This window comes from Camelus bactrianus, chromosome 1 (genome assembly GCF_048773025.1).
Source record: "Camelus bactrianus isolate YW-2024 breed Bactrian camel chromosome 1, ASM4877302v1, whole genome shotgun sequence".
Taxonomy (NCBI): domain Eukaryota; kingdom Metazoa; phylum Chordata; class Mammalia; order Artiodactyla; family Camelidae; genus Camelus; species Camelus bactrianus.
The window spans coordinates 13796686-13820513 of NC_133539.1; the positions used below are offsets into that span (position 1 = coordinate 13796686).

At 34.5% G+C, this 23828-nt stretch overlaps 1 protein-coding gene across 1 annotated transcript in view; it reads left to right on the plus strand.

The window, feature by feature from the left end:
* The first annotated feature begins 3253 nt into the window (after nt 1-3253).
* Nucleotides 3254-23828, plus strand: part of LTN1 (listerin E3 ubiquitin protein ligase 1) — a 51759-nt gene continuing 31184 nt past the window's right edge. The window contains exons 1-11 of the mRNA XM_010956622.2: nt 3254-3407; nt 7798-8001; nt 8497-8595; nt 9137-9367; nt 11698-11750; nt 12466-12646; nt 18608-18781; nt 19359-19549; nt 20430-20565; nt 21438-22244; nt 22625-22666. Of these exons, the coding sequence (XP_010954924.2) occupies nt 3366-3407; nt 7798-8001; nt 8497-8595; nt 9137-9367; nt 11698-11750; nt 12466-12646; nt 18608-18781; nt 19359-19549; nt 20430-20565; nt 21438-22244; nt 22625-22666 (2160 nt within the window). The 5' untranslated portion in view covers nt 3254-3365. The remainder of the gene's footprint in view (nt 3408-7797; nt 8002-8496; nt 8596-9136; nt 9368-11697; nt 11751-12465; nt 12647-18607; nt 18782-19358; nt 19550-20429; nt 20566-21437; nt 22245-22624; nt 22667-23828) is intronic.

A 23828-nucleotide genomic window follows, 5' to 3' on the forward strand; every position in this document is an offset into this window, starting at 1 on the left:
GGCAAATTTTGGTTTTACGTTTTATTTTCTAGTGTATTATCTTTGTGTATGTGTATATGTGGTCTTTCTTTCTTTCTTTCTTTTTAAATAAATCATACTATACATGCTGTTATGTATCTGCCTTCTTTAATTAAACATTAAATTGTAAACATTTCCATGACATTAAATATTCTTCCACTATTTTCAAAGACCGCTTTGTATTCGGTTGTCTGAATGTACAGTAATTAATTTCAGCAGTTCACTGTTTTGGTCAGGAGATGTTAACGTTTTGGTTTGGTTTCAAAAATAAAGGTGCTGTACTCTTCAGGTAAGAAGTGGAAGTTCACTCTTAAGCTCTGGATTTGCCTTGCCAAATTGCACTTGTGAAAGGTGGAGAAATGAAAATTGGAAGTCTTTTTCTCTTTCCTTTCCTTTTCTCTTGATTTTTACCAATACTGATTATTATCACTTTGCCAATTTAATAAATGAAAAAAAAAAACTACATTGTTTTATGTTATCTTCATTTGACTTTTGGTGCGGGCTAATATCTTTTATATGTATACTGGTCAATTATTTCTTTTCTGGTGAATTGCTGTTTATGTCTTATTTATACTTATGTGGGCAGCCTTAAAATATTTTTAAGAATTTTTTTTAACAGTAGGCATATCAATCTCTAGTTACTGTTGCAGGTATTTCCTAAGTTGGTCTAAGCAAATTTTTCTGACACAGGAAAAAAACACTTTCAAATTAATGTACTTAAATTTATCAATCATTTTATGTATGGTTTTCTGACACTGGAGCATTGGCTAGGAATGCTTTCTCTACTCCAGTATCATTTAACCTTCTATAATCATTCTGCTCTTCCTAATTTTGTCCAAGCTTTGGGCTAAAGTCATCCAGGAAGTTTTTCTGACTATCTCAGTACATTAATCGCCCCTTCCTGTAGCATTTTTGATATGTGACACCCAAACTATCAGTGAATTGCATAATATCTAGTGCTGTTCTTATGTATTAAGCTGTTTCCCAACTATAGTGTATAACTCTTAAGAATGAGGATACTATTTGGAATTTGACACAACATTGTAAAATGATTATAAATCAATAAAAAATGTTAAAAAAATTAAAAAAAAGAATGAGGATACTACGATTTGTGTAACTGATAATGTAAGATATACAAACAACTAGATTAAATATTTATTTATTTATTTATTTATTTATTTATTTATTTATCCCTTAACAGAGGCACTGGGGATTGAACCCAGGACCTCATGCATGCCAAGCACACACTCTGCCACAGAGTCATACCCGCCCATCCTCCTATTTTTATTTTTAATTACACAATACATGAACACAGTATCCTTGTATAAAATAAAATCTTACAAAGGCTTAATTTCCTTTGACTATAACTCACAACCTTAAACTCTTTTCTTGCCACCTCTTTCCCCCAAGGATTAGCTACAATTATCAAATTGGTATGATCCTTGCAGACTTTTTTTCTGTGTATTTATATAACACATATGTATCCATATAATACATGATATTTTTAAATAAATTTTTCAGGCAAATGGTATCATACTCTGATACTACTCTATTTGCTTTTAATTTAAGAATGTCTTGGCGAGTTAGTGGTAGAGCATATGCTTAGCATGCACGAGGTCCTGTGTTCAACCCCTAGTACCTCCTCTGAAGATAAACCTAAAACAAAAAAAGAATGTCTTATAATTCTTCCCATGTATGTATAGATAAACCTCTCTCAACTGCTGCCTAATAATCCATAGAATAGATACAATTTACTTAACCATTCCCCAATGGATATACAGTGGATTGTTTTCAGTTATCTTGCTATTAATGTTTTAGTGAACATCCTGCAGTATGTCTCATTGAATGCATTTTTTTTCCATTGAGTGAATTTTTTGGTCAGGGTCCAGTCAGGAAAACGGAAACTTCACTGATTATTTAAAGAGAAAAAAAATTAATATGGAAAATTTGTTTAAAGGGATTAGAAAAGCAAAAAGAGAATCCTGAGGTAACATAAAGGTAGTCACTGCACAGCATTTACTATCCTTAGAGCTAGGAAAGGAACGAAGGAAAGAAAAGTTTCGGGTAATTTGAAGTTAGCTGATTGGAGGAGGGCCTTGAAAAGTTGTAGCTCAGTTCAAGTCTATGAAGAGAGGGTGGTGCTTGGCTGTAGCTGGTCTCTGGAGCTCAAAGGGACCTCATGGTGCTGGGGCTGTGACTTCTTAGAAGCGGGCGACTTTGGCTGTCTTAGGAGCTCAGAGGAGGGGCCCCGTGCAGCTAGGACTCAGACCCCGGAGGGGTGGGTCTTGCCTGGCTGCTGCTAGTACACCTGACGTGCACAATAAGGTTGATTCTGATTGTTGGGGGAAAAAAATCAGACCAAAAACAACTGCTACCTAAGCCAATTGCTGCTGCAGGGGCAAAACGCTGCTGCTGGGATGATTACAGTATGGAGGAAGTCCCTTCTCCTTCCTCTTCTCTTTCACTCTCCTTCTAGTCCCCCGTTGATGGAGCCGAACAGGAAGTCAGTTGACTAAAGGAGAAATAGTTGGCAAGGCCTCAGGATCATGGAATTGAGTATAAAGGGGTGATTGTGTGGACAGGAGAGACAATAACCAGGAACATGTGCTTGCTTTTCCAATGTGATTCTGAGAAGTGAAACCACTAACAACAAAACTTGTAAATTTCAATTTTTAGTAGATACTACCACACTACTTTTTTCTATAGATTGCACATTTAACACTTTTTGATATGGAAGAAAAAGGGCAGGGGACGGATTTAGAGAATATTGCTTAGAGCACTACTTTTCAAATTTTAACAGGACCTAGGAACCTTGTTAAAATGCAAAATCTTATTTAATAGTCCCAAAGTGAGTCTGACCGTCTGCATTTCTAACCAACATCCAGGTGATGGTGAAGATTGCATAAAATACAATGCATTAAAGGTTTAACATCTTTCTATCTTCTCTCAACCATTACCATGCCATTCTACTGCCACCTTTGTATTAAAATTTCTCTCTTATGGCTCAAGCCAACTCACTACCCGCTAAGGAACGAATCTTGCCTCAGGAAAGCAAGGAAAGCAGGATTTGGCGCCGTCGGTCCAACGCTTGGCTTCCTATTGGGTAGGAATGACGTCACCCAGGTAGGCGTGACTGTAGTTGTGACGTATCCCGCCGCAGACCTTCAGGGACTCGTCAGGAGGCGGGAGCGGAAGCGGGGAAGCAGGAGGGCTGGATGGGTGACGGAACGGGAGGGCCGGGGGAAGTCGTTCCTGTGAACCCTTTTCCGGTGAAAGGGGCCGGAAGTTGTGGCCCGGCTGTGTCAACCCGGGGGTTGCGGGCTGAGAGAGCGGCTGAGACCGCGACCATGGGCGGGAAGAACAAGCAAAGGACCAAGGGGAACCTGAGGGTGAGTGCGCGGTGGCCCGGCCGACCCGGGAGTCCCCGCCTCGCAGCGGCTGGCTCCGCTCCGCTCCGCACACGGCTGGAGGATGTGTGGAGCTCCGCTGTGGGGAGGCGTGTATTTGCGTGTCGAGTGTGACCTCCCTGTTGTGTGTGCGTCCCCGCGGGCAGGGTGGGTTATCTCTGAGCAGACTGGGGAGTCGTGAGAGAAAAGATGTTCCAAGCTAGAACTGTCCCAACCCGGGCACTCCCCCATACCTAACGTTTTTACTAAGAATACGTTCAGTGTCATCTTAAGCTGGAAGGTTACCTGACCAGGGTAGAAGGGGTAGGTAGCGCTGGAAACAAGGGAGTTGGATAGGAAACAGTTAAAGTGAGCCAGGTGTGCAGGGTATCTCGGATCATGCCGCTCCTTTGCTTAAAACCTGCTGTGAGTCCTCACATCCCTCGGGGGCCAAAGCCCTTACGATGATGTACGTGGTATGTGGTCTGCCCCGGCTCCTTTCCATCTCCAACCCCATTTTCAACTCCCTTTTCCTCACTCATTCCATCTGTCCACACTGATCTCTTCACCGAGTCTTGACCTTGCCTGGCACGCTGCCCGACCGCTCTTTTGTTAGGTGGCTCCAAATTTTGCCCTAGACATCTCAGTGAGGTCTCCCATGATCGCCCTATTTTAAATTGTAGCCCTCCCCCTCTCCCGGTTCTCCTTTCCTGCTTTATTTTACTCCATTACTCTTATGACTTCTAATATACTATTCTTTTACCGTCGGGCTTCATTTTCTGTCTTGTTACACTAGGATATAGATATAGGATAAGTATTATGAACGCGTGTTTTTATCTGCTGCTGTTATCCTCAGAGCCTAGAACAAGGATTGGCATATAGTACAAAATCACTAAAGAGAAGACCCCAAAATGGATTAAAGCTACACTCTTAGAGATATTATAATGAGATTTTTTTATGGTACTAGATTTGTTATATTACAGTCTAATTTTATGAGGATGCTTTTTTCCTGTTTCTGATTCAATTCTAGTGATCTCAGTACCATATTTTCTTAGATCTGTCTCTTAATCTGTTTTGGAGGTTAATATCAATTATAATAATAGTAACTTACCTTGTGTCAGTACTCTGCTAAATACTTTACTTGCATTTTCATTTAGTTTATTTTTTACTTAAATTTTCTCAATCTTTTAATTTTGAAACATTCCAAATATGAATAAAAGTTACAAAAATATTTAGAGTGACAACTCAAATTCTGTTCCTAGGTTCACCAACTGTTAATCTTTGGTCATGTTTGCTTTCTCTCTCTAAATATATGTATTTTGCTGACCCAAATGAGAATTAGTTGAAGAAATCATGACACTTAACTCCTAAATACTTAAGCATGTATATTCTAAAAACAGTGCCATTCTTCTACATAACCATAAGCAATTATAACATGCAGAAATTTTAACTTCAGTATATTATCTAATTAAATACACTATTGTATTCAGATTTCTATAATCATCTCAATGTTGTTCTCTGTAACTTTTATTTTAGATACAGCATTTTAAAAAACATCCAAGATCCATTCAAGGATCACTCATTCCATTTAGTTATTTAGATCTAGACAATTTCCAAGTGGCTTTTTCTTTTTTTTAGAGGGGGATTCTTTAATGACATGGACAATTTGGAAGAGTCTAGGCAATTGATTTACTTAGTGTAGATTTGTCTAATTGTTCCTTGTGATTAGATTCAGGTTAGACATTTTTTTGACAGAAAAGCTTCATAGATGATGTGTCTTTCTCAGTGCGTCTCACAACATGGGGGCACGTGATGCCTGTTTGTACCATTATTGGTCGTATCTGTTTAATCGCTTGGTTAAGGTGATGTCTGTTGTATAAGTGTCTCTTTCCATTGGCTATTAACAAATTATTATTACTAGAGTAGTAGTTTGAGACTGGGAATAACCTGTTCTCATAAACTTTCAATGGTTTTTAACATCCTTTGATGATTCTTGCTGGAATCAATTATTATTATGATGGTTTAAAAACTTATATTTAATCTCGGAAACACCTCAGTAATGATTTAGTTACTGTTACCTCGTTTTACAGATGATGATTCTGAGGCTTACAGAAATTAACTTGCTTAAACTTGTGTAATCAGGAAGTTGCAGTGTTGGGATTTGAACTTCAGAATGGCAGTCATTTTTTCAACAGGAAATTTGAATACTGAATGCCATATATTCAAAGATGATAGACAAATTTCTTCTGTTCTTAGCTATTAGTTGGATGATAGACATAGATAAGCAAATAATTACATTAAAGAATTATGATAGAGGTATCCTAGAAGAAAGTGAGAGAACAGAAAAGAATGGTGATTGACCCAAGGGAGGCAAATGTGGAAAACATGAATGTGTTTTGAAGGATAAGTAGGAGTTTGTCAAATAATAAAAAGGAAGGAAAGGTTTTCAGGCAGAGAAAAGATTATACAATAAAAACCAAATTGTGAAAAAGCATAACATATTCGGGGGACTTTGTATTCAATTTGGGTCTAGACCATAAATGTTGGCAGCAAAATTGGGAGAGGGGAGGTGGAAGGTGGGATAAAGGAAGAAAAGAGTGGCAGGAGATGACTGGGGAGATTGAGGCCAGATGGTGAAAGATCTTGTAAGTCTTCCTGAATTTGGCCTTTAAACTGTAGACTCAGGATTGCCACCTCAAGTACCTCTAGAAACCAGGCACAAAAGAATGAAGTAGGTGTATTATAGGAAAATTAACTGCCAGAAATAGAATCAAGGTTCTTAATTTTTGAACTGTGGGTATAAGTAACCCACAGTAGAGGAAGTAGCAAGAAACAGTAACTACATTTTAAATTAAAAGTAGACATTGAAAAAGATACAATTAGTATATTTTAAACTAATTTATTACTTTGAAACTGGATATCTGATACTTTTCTTCTGCACCTAATTATCACTGTGAGCTTTGGTCTTCAGGTCAATTGCAATTTAGCTTTGACTCCTTTAGCTTTTAACAGTAGTTAGTTTTTTATACTATTTCATTATTCTGTTTCATAATAAAACTGTTTACACATAAGATTATAGATAAAATTCCAATGTCTTAATGTCGTCATATTTAGTTTTCAGATTTATATTGTAATTCACTAACTTCCTTTATTGCTCTTTATTAATGTATCAGTACTGAGAAAGGTGAACTGAATAATGTTAATTCATTTCAATAAAGTTTTAAAATAGAGAATCTTTTAAAAAATTAGTCTTAAATGCTACTGTCGTGAAAAAATTAATTTAGGCCATCATTTTCATTTCTGTTCACTCAGTTCAGTTTAGAAAGTAGTACAGATGATTATTCCTTGATAAATGAGTTTCCCAAACACAGTTTTGCTAGGTGTGAGCAAATTGAGTCACACATTTGGATTTTTAGACATTTTTACAGAGAAATAAGAAACAGGTGAGTTTATATGGGTTTATGTGATATCATTGTGGACATTGAACTAAGGCATTTTCCTTTGAAATGACAATGAATACATTAATTTCTTTCAACATTTAAAATATTTTCTTTTCCCTGTCCTAACAGACCCCTTAACTTGTAGTACTAGGAAACTACTGTACTGTGTATCAGTCAAACAAACCACTGACTATGGTTCAAAACAAAGGAGTGTATCTTATATCCTGGCCATTGTATTGATTTTTATGTCTATAGTAATATAATTTATAACTATTTTAGCCTAAAGAGATTCGACTAGGCTTTGGGTATGTGGAAATGATTGTCTGCCCATAAAGAATTCCTGGTGTAGAAGTAGCTATCATTAGACTTGTCCTATGGTAGTTGCTTAATAAATGTTTGTTGAATGAGTGGATGAATGAAAAGATGTAATCCATTTATGAGTTAATTTTACATCATTACACAGTACACATATGTGTGTATACATACTATTTGTACAAAAGTTGGAAATAAAAAATTTAGTAAAACAGTACTTATTCTTACTGTATGTGATGCATTCTGATTTTTAAAATTTTGTCTATTTCTTTAAAATGTGGTTGTGGCCCATTAAGTTGATATTATGAGCCTCTAATAGTTTGTAATCACAATTTTAAAAGCATTCTGATGTTTAGGAAACCAGGAAATAACTCCTAGGATCATTATTGATAAATTCTTGATGACAGAAAGATTCGTCTTAGAGGAACATTGCAATAGATAAAATCTTAGACTGGGGGAAAAAATGTCCTCAAATAAAAGTTTGTTTCATTGTGGGAATTGTCAAGGAATTACCTAAAGAACCACTCTAAAAAAGAATTACTCTAAAAAATTAATTAGTTAATTAAAAAAATTAAGAACTCAAAGTTAAATTTTGAACTCTTCCTGGATTCTGACTTCTTTTCTCCCTTCCTTCTTACTAGCCTTCAAACAGTGGCCGAGCTGCAGAACTTCTTGCCAAGGAACAGGGAACAGTGCCAGGATTTATTGGTTTTGGAACATTTCAGAGTGACCTAGGCTATGTCCCTGCTATTCAAGGAGCTGAAGAAATAGACAGTCTTGTGGATTCTGATTTCCGAATGGTGCTGCGGAAACTTTCTAAGAAAGATGTCACAACAAAACTAAAAGCAAGTTTTATTGTTTCTATTAAAATGATCAAGAAAATATTTTTCTTAAGATGTCATTGACATTTTTTATGTAAAGGAAAATGAAGAACTAGTTATCACTGATAAGTACTTCTACAATTGTACTTTTTTTCTGACACAAACTTCAATTTACACTTATTTTCTGGGTTTTAAGTTAGTTTGTTGCTCTGCACTTTTTGGAATCACTTTGGAATTCTGGTTGTACATTTTTTTCCTGTTAGGGAATGTAATTTTGACACTATAATTTTAAATGGGGTTTTCTGTTTGTGTATGTTTTATGTTTTTTTTTTAAACAACTGAAAATTTCTACCATAGTAATGTGTGAAGGAATTCTTCAAATTAGTCGCATATGGCACAAGCAGAAACAATGCATTCTCACATCACATAAAATAGACTGAGTTTCTAAACAGCATAAATATAATCAGTAGCCAACGTTATGATTGTGGATCCTAAGCGATTTTAACATTTTACTTTTAGGCTATGCAGGAATTTGGAACCATGTGTACAGAGAGAGACACAGAAATTGTAAAAGGAGTTCTTCCATACTGGCCAAGAATTTTCTGCAAAATTTCACTTGTAAGTATTAAGACTTTACTAGTTTATTTCTTTTGTGGGTTTTTGTTCTTGTTTTTGTTAGGTTTTGTTTTGTTTTTGGTTAAAGTTGTAGAGACTGTCAAATTTACATGATTCATTTTCAGTGAGGGTTATGAAATGTTATGTCAGTGTTATTATGCAGATTGGATCATTTTGGGTTGTAAAAACTGTACAGGGAGTCTGTGTTTTCAGAAAATAGGTCATTACCATAGAATTACCCACTTTTCAGTCATAGTAAATTCTGACAATGTAATTTCTTTGTATGTTTGCTACAGAAGAATGAGAATGAATTGCTTAATTATTCAGTGCTTAGCCATGACTCTTTCTTGAATGCAGTCGTTTTTATCTCATTGGGAAAATGGGGAAAGGAAAAATTAATACATTTTTTCACATAATGATTGGTTTTGATTTAGCTCTGCGTATAGGTGAATTCTTATTAATGGGTCATCATAGCATAGCCAGAAATGTCTATATTTGTTTTTATGGGTTAGAGCTGTTTTAAACCATATTATATTTTCAATAGGATCATGATCGTCGGGTTCGAGAAGCCACACAGCAAGCTTTTGAAAAACTTATCCTTAAAGTAAAGAAACACTTGGCTCCTTATTTAAAAAGTTTAATGGGCTACTGGCTAATGGCTCAGTGTGATACTTACACACCAGCTGCATGTGCAGCGAAAGATGCCTTTGAAGCAGCTTTCCCTCCAGGCAAGCAACCTGAAGCCATAGCATTTTGTAAGGATGAAATTACAAGTGTAAGTCCTTGGAACCATTCTGTATCCATTTTTTTAAAGTATTTAAGGGAATGTAAGGCATTTTACAAAGGCAGCTCTTTTAACAAGCATTGTGAGGGAATGAGAAGTGAAATATTTTTAATGGAAGACTGCCTTTTTAAAATGGTGTTTAACAGAAATGAGCATTTTGGCTTTTTAAACATAATTAACTTTTTGGATTAGATTTTTCTAAATTATTTAAATTTTCCATCTTTTTTTTTTTTAATATATCTTAATTTATCATATCTAAAAAACTTAGGTATATGCTTTGTAATGTATGATCAAAAAAAGAATATATCCAAAAATTAAATCTAAACTTACTTTTCCCCGTGTTTCCATATCAGTACATGTATAGATATCTATCATCCTGGTATTCCTTTGTAGAGATATACAACAGTTTATTTAACTTCCTTCCTTTTAATATGCATTTGGGGTCTTCGCCCATTTTTTTATGGTAACAAAAACTGTGCTTCAGTGAACATTCTTGGATAGATCTCTTCATACCTTGTGGGAGTGAGAATTACCAGAACTTCTGGTAACCATATATTGGATCAAAGTATGAGAACATTTAGCATTTTTATAGATACTGATAAATTGCCCTTCAAAAGGCCAAATTTATACTCCCATTAACAGATATGCATTTCTCCAACACATGACCAGACTGATACCAGCCATAACTTTTGTGGCTTTCAATTTGTATTTAATACTGTTCTTCCTCATTTTTTCCCTCCTTATTTGCTATTCCTATTATATGGACTGGAAAAAAACAAGACAATCAAGTTTGTTAGTATTATACCAAGAAGTAAAAGTATGTGGACTGTGATTCTCCATTGAGGAGAAGTGAGGATTTAAAAAAAAAATTATGCTTGCGTTCATTCCCTTATTTAGTACTCTTGTATTTCCATAGCACCCATGTATAATCCTACTTACACAGCCTCTCCCTTACCCTCCTTTCTCCCTTCCTGCCTCCTTTCAATTAGTCAACTTTTCTGTGGTTTCCCACTATACTTACAAGTCCAGGTTTTTTATCTTGGCCTACAGGGCTTTGCATGGTCTAGTCCTTTCCTGTCTGATCTCTTACCCAGTATCTATACTTGCACATATATGCATTCTAGTTTCCCATTGAGTTCTTGGTTCTTCTATTTATTTTTCTGGCGTACCAAGGTGGTTTTACTAGGGTGAGCGTTTGTAGCTTTAATCATATTCTCAAAGGGAGTTCTCTAACCCAACTGTAAATTAAGAATCATTGGTTTATTTAAAATACCAAGTTCTAAATGTGATGAGAATGAAGTATCATGAATTTGGACACTAAGAGCTTTAGAAAATGGATTTTGAGACAGCTAATTTGGCTGTTCATTGTCTGTGTGGTTTTTTGTTCTTGGCTTTGTATGGATGAATAACTGATCGTTGAGTATGTGGATTGTTTCCTCCATTATTTTCCCTTTAGTCATCTATGTCATGGTTATACAGATACTGGGTTTGAACTTTCCCCAGTGAAAAACCAATTTGTTAAAGAGGAGTTAGGCAAATGAAGATCAAAATGTCATACTATCTATATGGACATGGACTTTGGGTCCTATCATTGGGTTTCAGTCCCACTCTGACAGTTGAGGTTTTTGACCATGGGCAAGTTTCTATGCCTCCATTTCCTCATCTGTTAAAGTGGAGATTAGCTTGTACTTCATTGAGTTGTGTGAGGATTAATTTAGTCAACGCATGAAATGTACTCAAAGCAATACTTGGCAGGTGGAAAAGCTTAATAAATGTTAGTTACTGTTATTGCTGATAAAATTGATACTGGAGCAATAGACTTGCTAGTACTGTACCCCAGAACTAAGCAGACTTACTCACCATTTCAAATGGAACCTTAGGCCTTCCTCCATGATGGAGCAGAGAACAGTGTGTGTTCTTCTCTGTGAGCAGGGAGGTGCTCAAAAAAGGGGGGCGAGGAAAGCAGAGCCAAATTCTCTCCCAAACTTGCTAATCGGGTATCCCTTTCACTTCACTGCTGTGTGCAGGAAGAGTGGAGAAGCATGAGACCAGGAGAATTTAGGGGAAAAGCCCTCAGGATGGATATGGGAGGTGTTTGGAAATAGCACCCTATCCTTCCTTACGCCAACAGCAGCCAACCTTGGGGATTGATAGGAAAAAAATAGGTACTAAGTTCAAATGTTTTAGTTTTGCTACTTAATTTTGCTGCTTTTTTGGGGAAGGGAATGAAAACTTTTAGATTAGATGAGGTTTATGCTCTGACTTTTTACCATTGACAATTCAATAAAATCTCATGGCTATGGGATTTTTCCCCTCTGTAGGTGCTGCAGGATCATCTTATAAAAGAAACGCCTGATACGCTCAGTGACCCACAGTAAGTTGTATGGTATCTGTGTAACTCAGGTTAAGTGAAACTGTGTTTCACTTTTAGGTCATAAGATGATAATTTCAATGTGACCTTAAAAAAAGGGGTTCTAAATGTAGAGATGACAATACTCAGTACAGTTCTATATGCCAGGTTCTATTTTAAGTGGCTTTACCTGCAAGTTGTCCCACTATTTAACTTGAATTATCTGGGAGCTCATACATTTGGTTCTTTTATGGAGATGTTTTTAGATTTTTTTCCCACATTTACCTTTTGACATGAATAGCAGGAACCATTTTAAGGTCTTTTTGAAAATAATTGACTAACTATGAGTAGTTGTATTGAACAAATAGTAAAATGTTCCATTTACTTTTTACTGTTATGTTCTAATCAAACTATAAAAGTCTGTAAGGGAAAATAATCTTACAGGCAGTGTTATTTATTTGGAATCACTCTATTAACTGCTGCTGAGAGCAGTGTACTTGAACAGTTATTACAAGCCATGGCTTTTCATCTACTTTCATCCTGTGTTATTTGAAAAATATATGATTAAAATTCTATGTATGTTTGTATTTGGGGGGCGCTTAGCACAGGGAGAATGATCATAGAAATAAAGCGACTTTGGTAGATATTTAATAATAAAACATTTAAAATAGAAGTTCCAAATATGTAAGTTTGTCTTATTTTCAGTCCTTATGTATATGTATTTTCTTTTTACATCAAGAACTGTTCCAGAAGAAGAGAGAGAAGCTAAATTCTATCGGGTTGTAACTTGTTCTTTATTGGCATTAAAGAAATTGCTCTGCCTCTTACCTGATAATGAGCTTGATTCTCTGGAGGAGAAGTTTAAGTCTCTGTTATCACAGAATAAGTTTTGGAAGTATGGAAAACACAGTATACCTCAGGTATCTTAATCTTTTTTATTTTAAGACATTTCTCTGATTCCTTTGTTCCCCTGATCTTGTTACTTTTTATTTATGCTTTATGTTTATTGTTTATGTTTAAAACTCTGAAAACACATTTTTGTGGTGGAACTGAATTGTTTCTCTCACTATAATGTTACTGTATTTTCACTTTTTCTATTTAGTTATGGGGACCTCAGAATCAAAGTTGAACCATCCTCCTCCTCTATTTGTGGCACTTTTAAGTTGTGGGTGTGTGCAAGGCTCTTCTCGTTTAAATATTTAATTTTTCCCTTCTGTCTCTTTTTGTTCATTCTCTGCCTCCATCAGCTGACCATCTAAATGTGGTTAATGTTTGTGCTTTTGTTTGTGTAGTCGATTCTTGTTATTTATGGTAATTATGTTCTGAGAAGTCCCACAAACACTGAAATTAGTGAATACTGAAGCATTTGCTCTTAGGGGAAATACAGGATTAGGTTCCTGTGAGTCTCTGGTCACAACATTTTTGACAGTTGGTCAGTCTGTAACCTTGTTTTATGTGTGTCTGTGTAAAGACACCTTGTTTAATGTGTAGTATTGGTTCATTAACATTGAACTCCCACACAGCAGCACTGGACATCATGCCTAAATGAAGCTTGTCTAATTTTTTCTGTTAGGCTCATCACAGCCTTTTTGCATGTGTTTTTAATTCACATAAATGATACTGTGTTATATTTCATCCCATGTATTGCTTTCTACTTAGTAATTTTTTAAAAAGTAATAAAGTCCTTTAAATCCATCACATTCCTTTATGTATATCTGGTCCATGGCTTCTAACTGCTGTATGATATTCAGAAGGTTGCATTCATTCCATTTTGCCTGTCTATTTTCCCAGTGACAGACATCCTGATTGCTTCTGACTCCCTACTGTCACAAACAAGGCAGCAGTGAGCATCTTCATGTTTCCCCAGATCTGTGAGAATTTCTTTTTCTGGAATTCAGTTTCTGAATTACTGAGTCAAAGAGTATATGCATATTTAATTTGCTGAAGGCATGCCAGATTGCTCCCCTGATTGGCTCGTTACTCTAGACTCAACCATCAATACGTGATGAATACTCTATAGCCTTGTATTCTAGCCAGCGCTGTTCCTTATCAGTCTAATTAGGAGTTCAGATGATCTCTTTTAATTACTCTCCTGAATAGTGACTTTTAGCATCTCTTCATAAGCTTTTTAGATTTTTGTGTTTCTTCTGTAAACTACTTGTTTGTATCTTTCTTTTTTTTTTTTCTGTTGGAGTTCTCTTTTTCTTATTTTACTGGAGTTCTGTGTATATTTTAAATATTAGTCATTTTGTCATTTTTAGGCATTGTAAATAATCTCCTATTCTGTTACCTTTCATGTGTCCTCTGTTATAAAGAAATCTTAATTTAAATATAATCAAACCCACTGATTTTTGCCTTATGAAAGCCTTTTGCAGTTTTAACTCTTAAAGATACTCTTATATTTGTAATAGCTGTATCTTCTTTGACAGGTATATCTTTTTTTAAGTAGTTTTACCTTTCATATGAAGTCTTTAATCCATCAATAATCCACCTTTTTATATGGTTTTAAGTGGAGATCTTGTTATATTTCTCTTCATGTATAGTGAGCCACTTTTTCTAACATCACCTGGTAAACTGTTTATTCTTTCCACATTGATTTATGGTCCTGCCATTATGGTACATTAAATTCCCGTGTGTTCATGAGTTTTTCTCAAAACTCTGATCTTCTGATCTCTTGGTCTTTGTTTCTTCTTATGCCAGTACCACTGTTAATGTGACATTATGATATGTCCTAGTAATTGCTCAAGTAAGTCACTCTTTTTCTCATCTTCAAGTCTGACTAAGTTGTTTTAGAACTTTATTCTTCTATATAAATTTAAGTAAGTTTATTGAATTCCTCAAAAAAAAAAATCCAACTGGAATTTTGATTGGGGTTGCACTGAATGGTTTGAGAAGATTGACTGTCTTTAGGTTATTGAACCTGATGCTACTATCACATCTCTCAATTTATTCAGGTATTTAAAAAAAATCCTAGAATAATCTTTTAAACAAATTTTATTAGGGTATAATTTACACTCAATAAAATGTAGCCATTTTAAGCATAAAGTTTTATGAGTTTTGGCAGATATACACACTCATCTACGTGTACGTACCCACGTAACCACTGAAGTCAGGGTATAAAACATTTTTATCACCCAAAAGGAGGACCTTGTGTCCCTGCTAGTCCTCTCCCTTACCCCAGGCAACCATTGATCTACTTTCTGTCACAGATTAGATTTGTCTTTTTAGATTTTCATATTATGGAGCTATTTATTACTCTGTATCTGGCTTCTTTTGCTCAGCATGATTTTAAGATTCTTTGTTGTTGCATGTATCAGTATTTCAAAGTGGTTGTACTATTTTACACTCTTATCAGCAATGTATGAAATTTTTTTAGTTGCTCCATATCTTTACTTCCACGTTGTCCATTGTTTTAAGTCATTCTCATGGGTGTAGGATCAGGGATTTGCAAGTTACAGCTCATGGGTCAAAATCTGGCACACATGACCTGTTTTTGTGAATCGTTTTTATATTGTTTGTGGCTGCTTACTGCTAACATTGCAGAATTAAGAGAGCATATGGCTTGTAAATTCTAAAATATTTATTTTCTGGCTCTTTAAAGAATATGTTTACTGACCTCTGGGGTAGAGATTTTTCATTGTGGTTTTAATTTGCATTTTCCTGCTGGCTAATGATATCAAACATCTTTTCAATGTGCTTATTGGCCATTTGTGAATCTTTTTTTTTCTGAGGTGTCTATTTAACCTTTTTGCTCATTTTTTATTTAATATTTTAAATTTCTATTTGTTTTTTGTATTTTCTACTTATTTGATGAAATTTCCTATTTATAAGGATTCTTAAAATTTTTAATTTTTACACAATTTTTAAAGGCTACTTTCCACTTACACTTGTTAGAAAACATTGGCTGTGTTTTTAACTTAATATATGTTACTTAATAAAACTGGGTTTTCAAAAATTTTTTTTATTGAAGTATAGTCAGTTTACAGTGTTGTGTCAGTTTCTGATGTATAGCACAATGTCTCAGTCATACATTTATATACATATATTTGTTTTCATATTCTTTTTTATTATAGGTTACTACAAGATCTGAATGGTTTTTAATGTGTTTAAAAAAAAAAGACTTTAAGAGCAGTTTTAGGTTCACAGCAAAATTGAAAAAGTTCAGAGATATCCCATATGCCTCCTGCCCCTCACATACATATCCTCCCCCTATCAACATCCCCTCACCAGAGTGGTACATTTTTTACAAGTGATGACCCTCCATTGATACATCATTCCAGAATCCATAATTTACATTAGGATTCACTGTTGGTGTTGTATATTCTGTAGGTTTGGACAAATGTATATTGACATGTATTTATTTCCTGCTTTTTCATTCATTATTACCATACTTTTCTTTACTTCACTGCATATAGTTATAATATCTGCTTTAAAATCTATGTCTGATAATAACATCTGGGTTATCTTGGGATTGGCATCAGTTAATTGTCTTATCCCTTGAGATAGGATCACATTTTCCTAACTTTTATAGGTTGAGTAATTTTAGATTATATCCTAGATGTAGATATTTAGATTGTATCATAGAATATTATGTTTTGGAGACTGGATTATTTTATGTTGCTCCAGAGGGTGTTGATGTCTTTATGTTAGTGGCCAATCAACTTGGTTAGACTCAAACGGCAAACTATCATGCCCGCAGAGGGCAACATCTTAGATCTCAGTTCAGTTCCTTAAGCTTTAGCTTTAAGCTGCTTTCAGTTTATCCTGCGAGTGCATGGTTCAAGTGTCAGATGTAGATATAGTGTGTTTACACACAGAATGTGGGGATTCTTTTCTTTGGTTCTCTCCTTTCGAAAGTTTCCTATCTCTCTCTTGCATCCGTGGTTAACCTGGGTTCCCCTTCCTTCTTCTTCCAGTTCCTCCGACCAGAAGGACCTAAGGCTTTCTGTTGGAGTTGTAGCTGCCCCTGTGCCTTGGTGGTGGCAACTGCAGCCACCTTCAGGGCAAAGCTGCACAAAATGGGAACTCAACATGTGTGAACTGCTTCCTCCAAGTTTTGATTCCCCCCTCCAAATTGTGTATTTCAGTCTTCAGAGCCCTCAGATAGTTGTTTAGAGTCTATAGTTCTTTGCAGAAAGATCAATATATCAAACTCTCATTACTCCATATTCTTTTGCCTAGGTTTAAATTTGGGTTTTGATTTTTATTTTTGAGTTATGGATGGCTTTTTTTATTCTGGATACAAGTATTTTGTCAGATAAAGTATCATGAATGTTTTCTTCTAGTTTGTGGCTTGCCTTTTCATTTTGTTCATGGTTTTTGGAGAAACTGTTTTGAAGTCCAGTTTATCTTTTTTTTTTTCTTTTATGGCTCATACTTTTGGTGTCTTAACTAAGGAATTTTTGCCTACCTCAAGGTTGCAAAGATTTTTAATATTTTATTGTAGAAGTTTTATAGTTTAGGTCTGTTTAGAGTTAATTTTTGTTATGGCATAAAGATGCAGGTTAAATTCTTCTTTGTATATGTATCTATTTGTTGAAAAGACTTTCTTTTTTCCCACTCTGGCACCTCTGTCAAAACTCAGTTGACCATGTATGTGGGATTTTAATTTTGGGCTCTTTATTCCATTACGTTTTATGTCTGTCTTTACACCATTACCACAGTCTTGATTATTACTGTTTTATAGTTTGTCTTGAAACCCTCCAACTTTGTTCTTCTTTTTCTCAGTTGTTGAGGCTATATTAGGCCCTTGCCATCCTAAAACATTATTTTATAATATGCTTCATACTAAACATATCTTTATGGATTTTCTTACTATCATGAAATGGGTGTTCTTTTTTGATTACATTTTCTTTTGGGTTCTGCTGTATAGGAAGTCTATACTTTGTGTGTTAATTTTGTATTCAGCAACTCTGCCAAACTCCTGTTAGTTCTTGTAGTTTGTCTTCAGACTTAAAAATATTTTTTTGTAGTCTGTTATTTTGCTATGATAATAGTTATTTGCATTACTTTCCAGTTTTTTTTTCTTTTCTTTTCTTTTCCTTTTCTCTGTATTAATTAGGTCCTCAGCATCATATTGAATAAAAGTAGTGGTAGAGGCATCCTTTTCTTGTTCCTGACTTGAATGGAAATAGTTGTAGACTCTCAATGTTAAGTCCGATGCTCTTAAACTATAAATTGTGCTTTTATTTATTTATTTGTGTATTTATTTATTTTTAGTTTAGGAATTGTGCTTTGTTCTTTTCCAGATCTGCTGTCTTTTTTCTAATCCTTTCAGATTTCTTTAAACTTGTGTTTCCATAAAAATAATAAACAATGTTGATATGCTGTTTATAACTGACAGATAATTCTTAAATTTAAAGTCTCATATTTCTGGGGGAAGGGTATATAGCTCAGTGGTAGAGTGCATGCCTAGAATGTGCAAGGTCCTGGGTTCAATCCCCAGTACCTCCATTAATAAATTAATAAATAAATAAAACCTCATATTTCTGTTTTCTTTTGTTTCTGGTAATAGTGGATCATGCTATCTTATTTTTTGTTTGACTGTGTTTAACTTTGTATTGGCTAGTATACTCATAGGAATAACTTGAGCCCCCAAATGAAGACGTCTGACACTGGAGGGGATTTGTATTTGCTTTAGCCAAAGAGGTAGAAAGTTGAATTCTTTCCACCTTCACTTTTGGCTTGGTAATTCCTAATGTCTTTTCAGCCGTGTGATATTCTCAAGAAGATATTAAAAAGTATTTTTTCTAGCCCTTTTAGTTTTATTGGAAGGAGGGTTAATATGAATAAACCTACCTGCTGTTTACCCATAAATAAAAAAATCTTATCATAGCTTTACTAGACTTTAATTTAATTCAGCTTTCCTTTTTTTCTTTTAGATCCGCTCAGCTTATTTTGAGTTAGTTTCTGCTTTGTGCCAGCGTATTCCACAGTTGATGAAAGAAGAAGCATCTAAAGTGAGCCCGTCTGTTCTTCTTAGCATTGATGACAGTGACCCCACTGTATGCCCAGCTCTCTGGGAAGCTGTACTTTATACACTTACGACTATTGAGGTATGTAAGAGTGGTACGTTTAGTCCATCTGGGAATACCTGTTTTTCAGTTGTACTTTAGAATTCTTAGATATCATCCAAGAAAGCCTACCAGATTATAATATTGAAAACTTACTGGAGAAATGCTTTCTTGGAAATAAAATATTTAATCCAAAACTTGATGTAAATCATAAACTGACTATAAAATGACATAGAGTTTTTATTTTTCTTTCAGTTCAGCCAGTATTGATTATTCTCTAAACCTTATTTGGGCCCAATGAAGTCAGCATATCAGAACCTTATATTTAATATTAAATATTGCTGTCCCTTTTAGAGGGCAACTTTAATAGAAATATTATAAGTTAAGTAATTATTTTTGATCAATATTGCCCTGGAAGCCAGTCGGATATGTGATTACTATAATAAATTTCTTATAATTTCAGGGTTTTAGTTTTTAATGGTGGTAAGAGATTTTTACCCTTTTTAGGTAGAATACTTGACTTTTATTTTTGAGAGCCTATATGTCTTCTCTCTTAACTGGAATATGTATGTTTATGATCTCTAAATATCATCATAATCTTTTTTTTTTTTTTGGTAAGGACTGTTGGCTTCATGTCAATGCAAAAAAAAGTGTGTTTCCCAAGCTGTCAGCTGTGGTTCGTGAAGGAGGTCGGGGTCTAGCTACTGTCATATATCCTTATCTTCTGCCATTTATCAGCAAACTCCCTCAGTCCATTACAGATCCAAAGTTGGATTTCTTCAAAAATTTTCTCACCTCGCTTGTTGCAGGGTAAGGGATTTAAATTCTTGACCTTTAAAAGCAAAAGAGATTTTTTTCTTGTTTTCATGAATGTGTAGAATGATACATATATTATTGTCTTATTTAAATTTCCCCAGATTGTTGTGCTGTTCATTAAACACTTTTAAAGTTTTCAGAGAATTACAGTTGGAATTCTTTTCTTGGGTACTTTCAAGTCTTCAGTGGTAGTATGCAGCAGAAAGTGAGATAAATTATGGTAAGGCCCTTTGGTGGAAATAGGATCTTTTTCAAACAATTTTTTTTTTTTTTTTTTTTTTTAGTGGAGGTACTGGGAATTGAACCCAGGACCTCATGCATGCTAAGCATGTGCTCTACCACTGAGCTATACCCGCCCTCCCTGGATCTTTTTCAGATGAGCCATTTTTTTGTACGTTGATAAATACAAATACCCAAATGAGACAATGAACCAGTGAAGTTTCTAAAACTTTCATAGACTTAAATATAATAGCTGTTTAAAGTTACACTTAAAATGTTTAGTGTATTTGTTGAACTTAATAAATAAAAGATACCCAGTTTTATTAATGATTAAAAGTTTTTTTTTTCACTGCACTATTTTCTTTTTTTGGTTAAGTCCTTTCTTGAAATTTGCAGGTGGATTAGTTCATGAATAGAAAATAAATATGTTATCTCTTGTTGATACCTTTTTGAAGATAGGCTTTTTTTCACAGTTCTTCAAGTTTATATTCTAATTGGGCTGTATTTTTGTTGTTGTAGTTTTTAGTTTAATAATTTTATTTTTAAAAAATCCCCTTCTTTTTGCATGATACCTTTTCCATGCCTTTATTTTGGTGTTTCTGAATTGTTCATTTTCTTTTTCATGAAAGAATAAGCCACAGTTATTATTTCTTAGGCTGTCAACAGAAAGAACCAAAACCAGCTTTTCCGAGTGCTCAGCAGTAATATCTGCTTTTTTTGAATGCTTACGTTTTATAATGCAGCAAAACCTAGGTGAGGAAGAGATGGAAGAGATGCTCATCAATGATCAGGTATTTGTAACGTAAAAATCATCAGTGCCTTTGCACACTAACTGTAAAGAATCAAGCTCGTTTTGTCTTGCTGCCATTTGTATTAATTAGCCTTCCTTGCAAAGGTTTTATTTTTATCATTTATAAATTAAGTAATAACGTGTATTTCTGACCAAATAAATAAAAATTTTTATGCTGTCAGTTGCTAGCATATAGCATAACGCCTGAGTACTAGTCAGTCTCTGGATGTACAAATCCTGTTTTAGAAAGTTGCAATAATGCAAAACAAAACTTAGAAGGTGCAATTTTCAATCTTTTGTATTTTAGTTTAAAGTATGTAATTATCATCTTGTTCCTTCTAAAATACTCAAATACATTTATCCTTTTGTGAACAACCATGCTTGGCTTTTTGAACCAGTGATAAGAGCAGATTCTCAAATACAGTTCCTTATGGTAGAAAATTGATTAATGTGATTATATAAGGCCAGATCCTAGATGATGTCTCAGGTAGTTAATTTCTCTTGTTTGGAATTTAAGAGAAAGCATTCTGAACTCTGTGTGTCTTATATGTCTTTTATTTTGGCTTAGAAAAAAGCAAAGAACTTGAGTAAGTTCAGAAAGTGCAAAGAAAACTATTATTTGTTAATAACCAATAATCTTGGTCGATTATATCATTAAAGAAGTAATTCAGGGAGGATGCAGTGAAATCATTAGGCTCTTTGTATAATATGAAAAAGATCTTCAAGTTCAAGTTAACTGTTTTCAGAGTTCTGGGTAAAAAATTCACATTTTTCAGTTACTAAATATGAAAATTCATAATGTTTTAAAAATACCTTGTTAAAATCATATTTTTCTTGAAAACTGAACTTTTGTATTTTTACATTCTCTTTCAGTTGATTCCTTTTATTGATGCAGTCCTCAAAGACCCCAGACTGCAAGATGGGCAGCTATTTAATCATTTGGCAGAAACTTTAAGTTCATGGGAATCCAAAGCAGATTTGCAAAAAGATGATAAAATGGCTCACAGCTTGGAGAAAGTGCTACTGAATTTCTGGGAAAGACTTTCAGAGATCTGTGTTGAGAAAATCAATGAGCCAGAAGCTGATGTTAAGTCTGTTTTGAGTGTTTCTAACCTATTACAGGTCCTTCAAAAGCCAAAGAGCTCTTTGAAGTCAAGTAAAAAAGTTGGTAAGGTTAGATTTGCTGATGAGATGCCTGGGAGTAACAAAGAGAATGAAAAATGTGTCTCCTCAGAAGGAGAGAACGGCGAAGGCTCTGAAATATTGGCTGAACCTTCTCTCACTCACAATTGTTCAGACCTTCTATCTCCGCTAAGGAAAAAACCTTTGGAAGATTTAGTGTGTAAACTAGCAGAGATGAGTATTAATTATGTCAATGAACAGAAGTCAGAGCAACATCTAAGGTTTCTTTCCACTCTGCTCAACTCCTTCTCTTCAAGCCAAGTATTTAAAGTGCTACTAGGTGATGAAAAACAGAGTATTGTCAAAGCCAAACCTCTTGAAATAACCAAACTTGCACAAAAAAACCCCGCAGTACAGTTTTTATACCAGAAAATAATAGGTTGGTTAAATGAAGATCAAAGGAAGGATGCCGGTTTTTTGGTGGACATTTTGTACAGTGCCCTCCATTGCTGTGATAGTAATATGGAAAGAAAAGCTGTCTTGGATGATCTAACTGAGGTATTACTATTGTGTATCTTTTAAAACTATAATGGTTTACAGTTCGCACTAATTGTATATGAATAGAATGAGACCTGAAGAGGGGGGGTTATTTGGGGATTGTTTCTTGACTATGAAATTCAATTTAGAGACGAGCAATATATTCTTAATTGTGACTGGAAAGTGTGTGAGACTTCTTGGTAGCTGTTCATTAAGTGTGTGAAGAGTACTAAAGCTTGGTATAAAAGGGTAGGTTCTTTCAGTTCATACTTTATTTAAAGTTGGACTTACCAAAAAAAGTTTTAGTTTTGTAGTGGTTCCATAGTCACTTCATTTATTTGTGAAAAGTTTTACAATTTACCATTTCTTCTAGCAGATTGTTTCTCTTTTTCCTCTTTCAGGTGGATCTGAAATGGAATTCTATTCTTCAGGTCATTGAAAAGGTACCTTAGGGATTTTTCTTTTTTTTGTATTTATAGGTATAGAAAAATTAAAACCGCAATCATATTCAGGTACTAGTATGTGGTCAGATGTTCTATGTTAGAGAACTTCCTTAATATTGTAACTTTCTTCTCATAATTTGTGAAGACTTATGGTGTTGACTTTTCTATAGTATTATATTTCTGGTTAGGAACATCAGGGAAAAATGAACAGATTCTGGAAAAATCCAGTGTTTCTTCTCTAGTGGGTAACAAAGGAAGAGTTAAATGTTTTATCTTTTATCTTAGTTTATCTTTTAAACTAAGGTTATAGGTTTCTACTCTTATCCTGGTTATTTTTTCTTCTATATAAATGGATTGAGTGGTTCTAGCTTTGACTAGAACACACCAAGAAATTGTTTCACCCTGTAATATTATACAGGTAAACTTTAAAGTCTTCCAGCCTTTGTTTAATTGCTGTTTGACTAAATAAGAAAATTAGTGACGAGAATAATGAAAAGAAATCAAGGAACATGAACAATTTAGAAAATTTTTAAAATGAATTATGTGTCTCTCCTAATGCGGATGTAAATGATATAATGCAATACTTTTCCAACCATAGACATGTTGCTATGACTAGCTACCTAAAATTTTTCCTTTTTTAGGCCTTTTTTCATTATTTAAAAATTTTACATAGATGACTCTTTAGATTACAAGTTTCTTTTTTCCCATCTTTTCAAATTATGGTAAAAAACACATAACATAAAATTTACCATCTTACTCATTTCTAAGTGTACAGTTCAGTAGTGTTAAATATATACACATTATTGTGCAACCAGTCTCCAGACCTTTTCACCTTCAAAATTATAAATCTATACCCATTAAACAATAACTCCCCATTTCCCACAATAGTTTATTTTAAAAAATAGAGTATTAATTTTCTTCTTGAAAAATAGTAAATTATCAGGCACACCATTTGCATTAGTTTATCCAGTTCCTTTTCTTCTTATAGACAGTGTACATGAAAAGCCAAATTATGAGAAAGCTGCTTGATAAGTCTAGAATCAGAGCAAGAGTAGTTAGTAATTTGATAAGAGAGGCTTGATGTGTCCGTTTGCAACGCAGGAATGTATCTGCCAGGTAGTTCAGATACATCTGTTTGGAAGACTCCTCTCCCTGCGTGGTG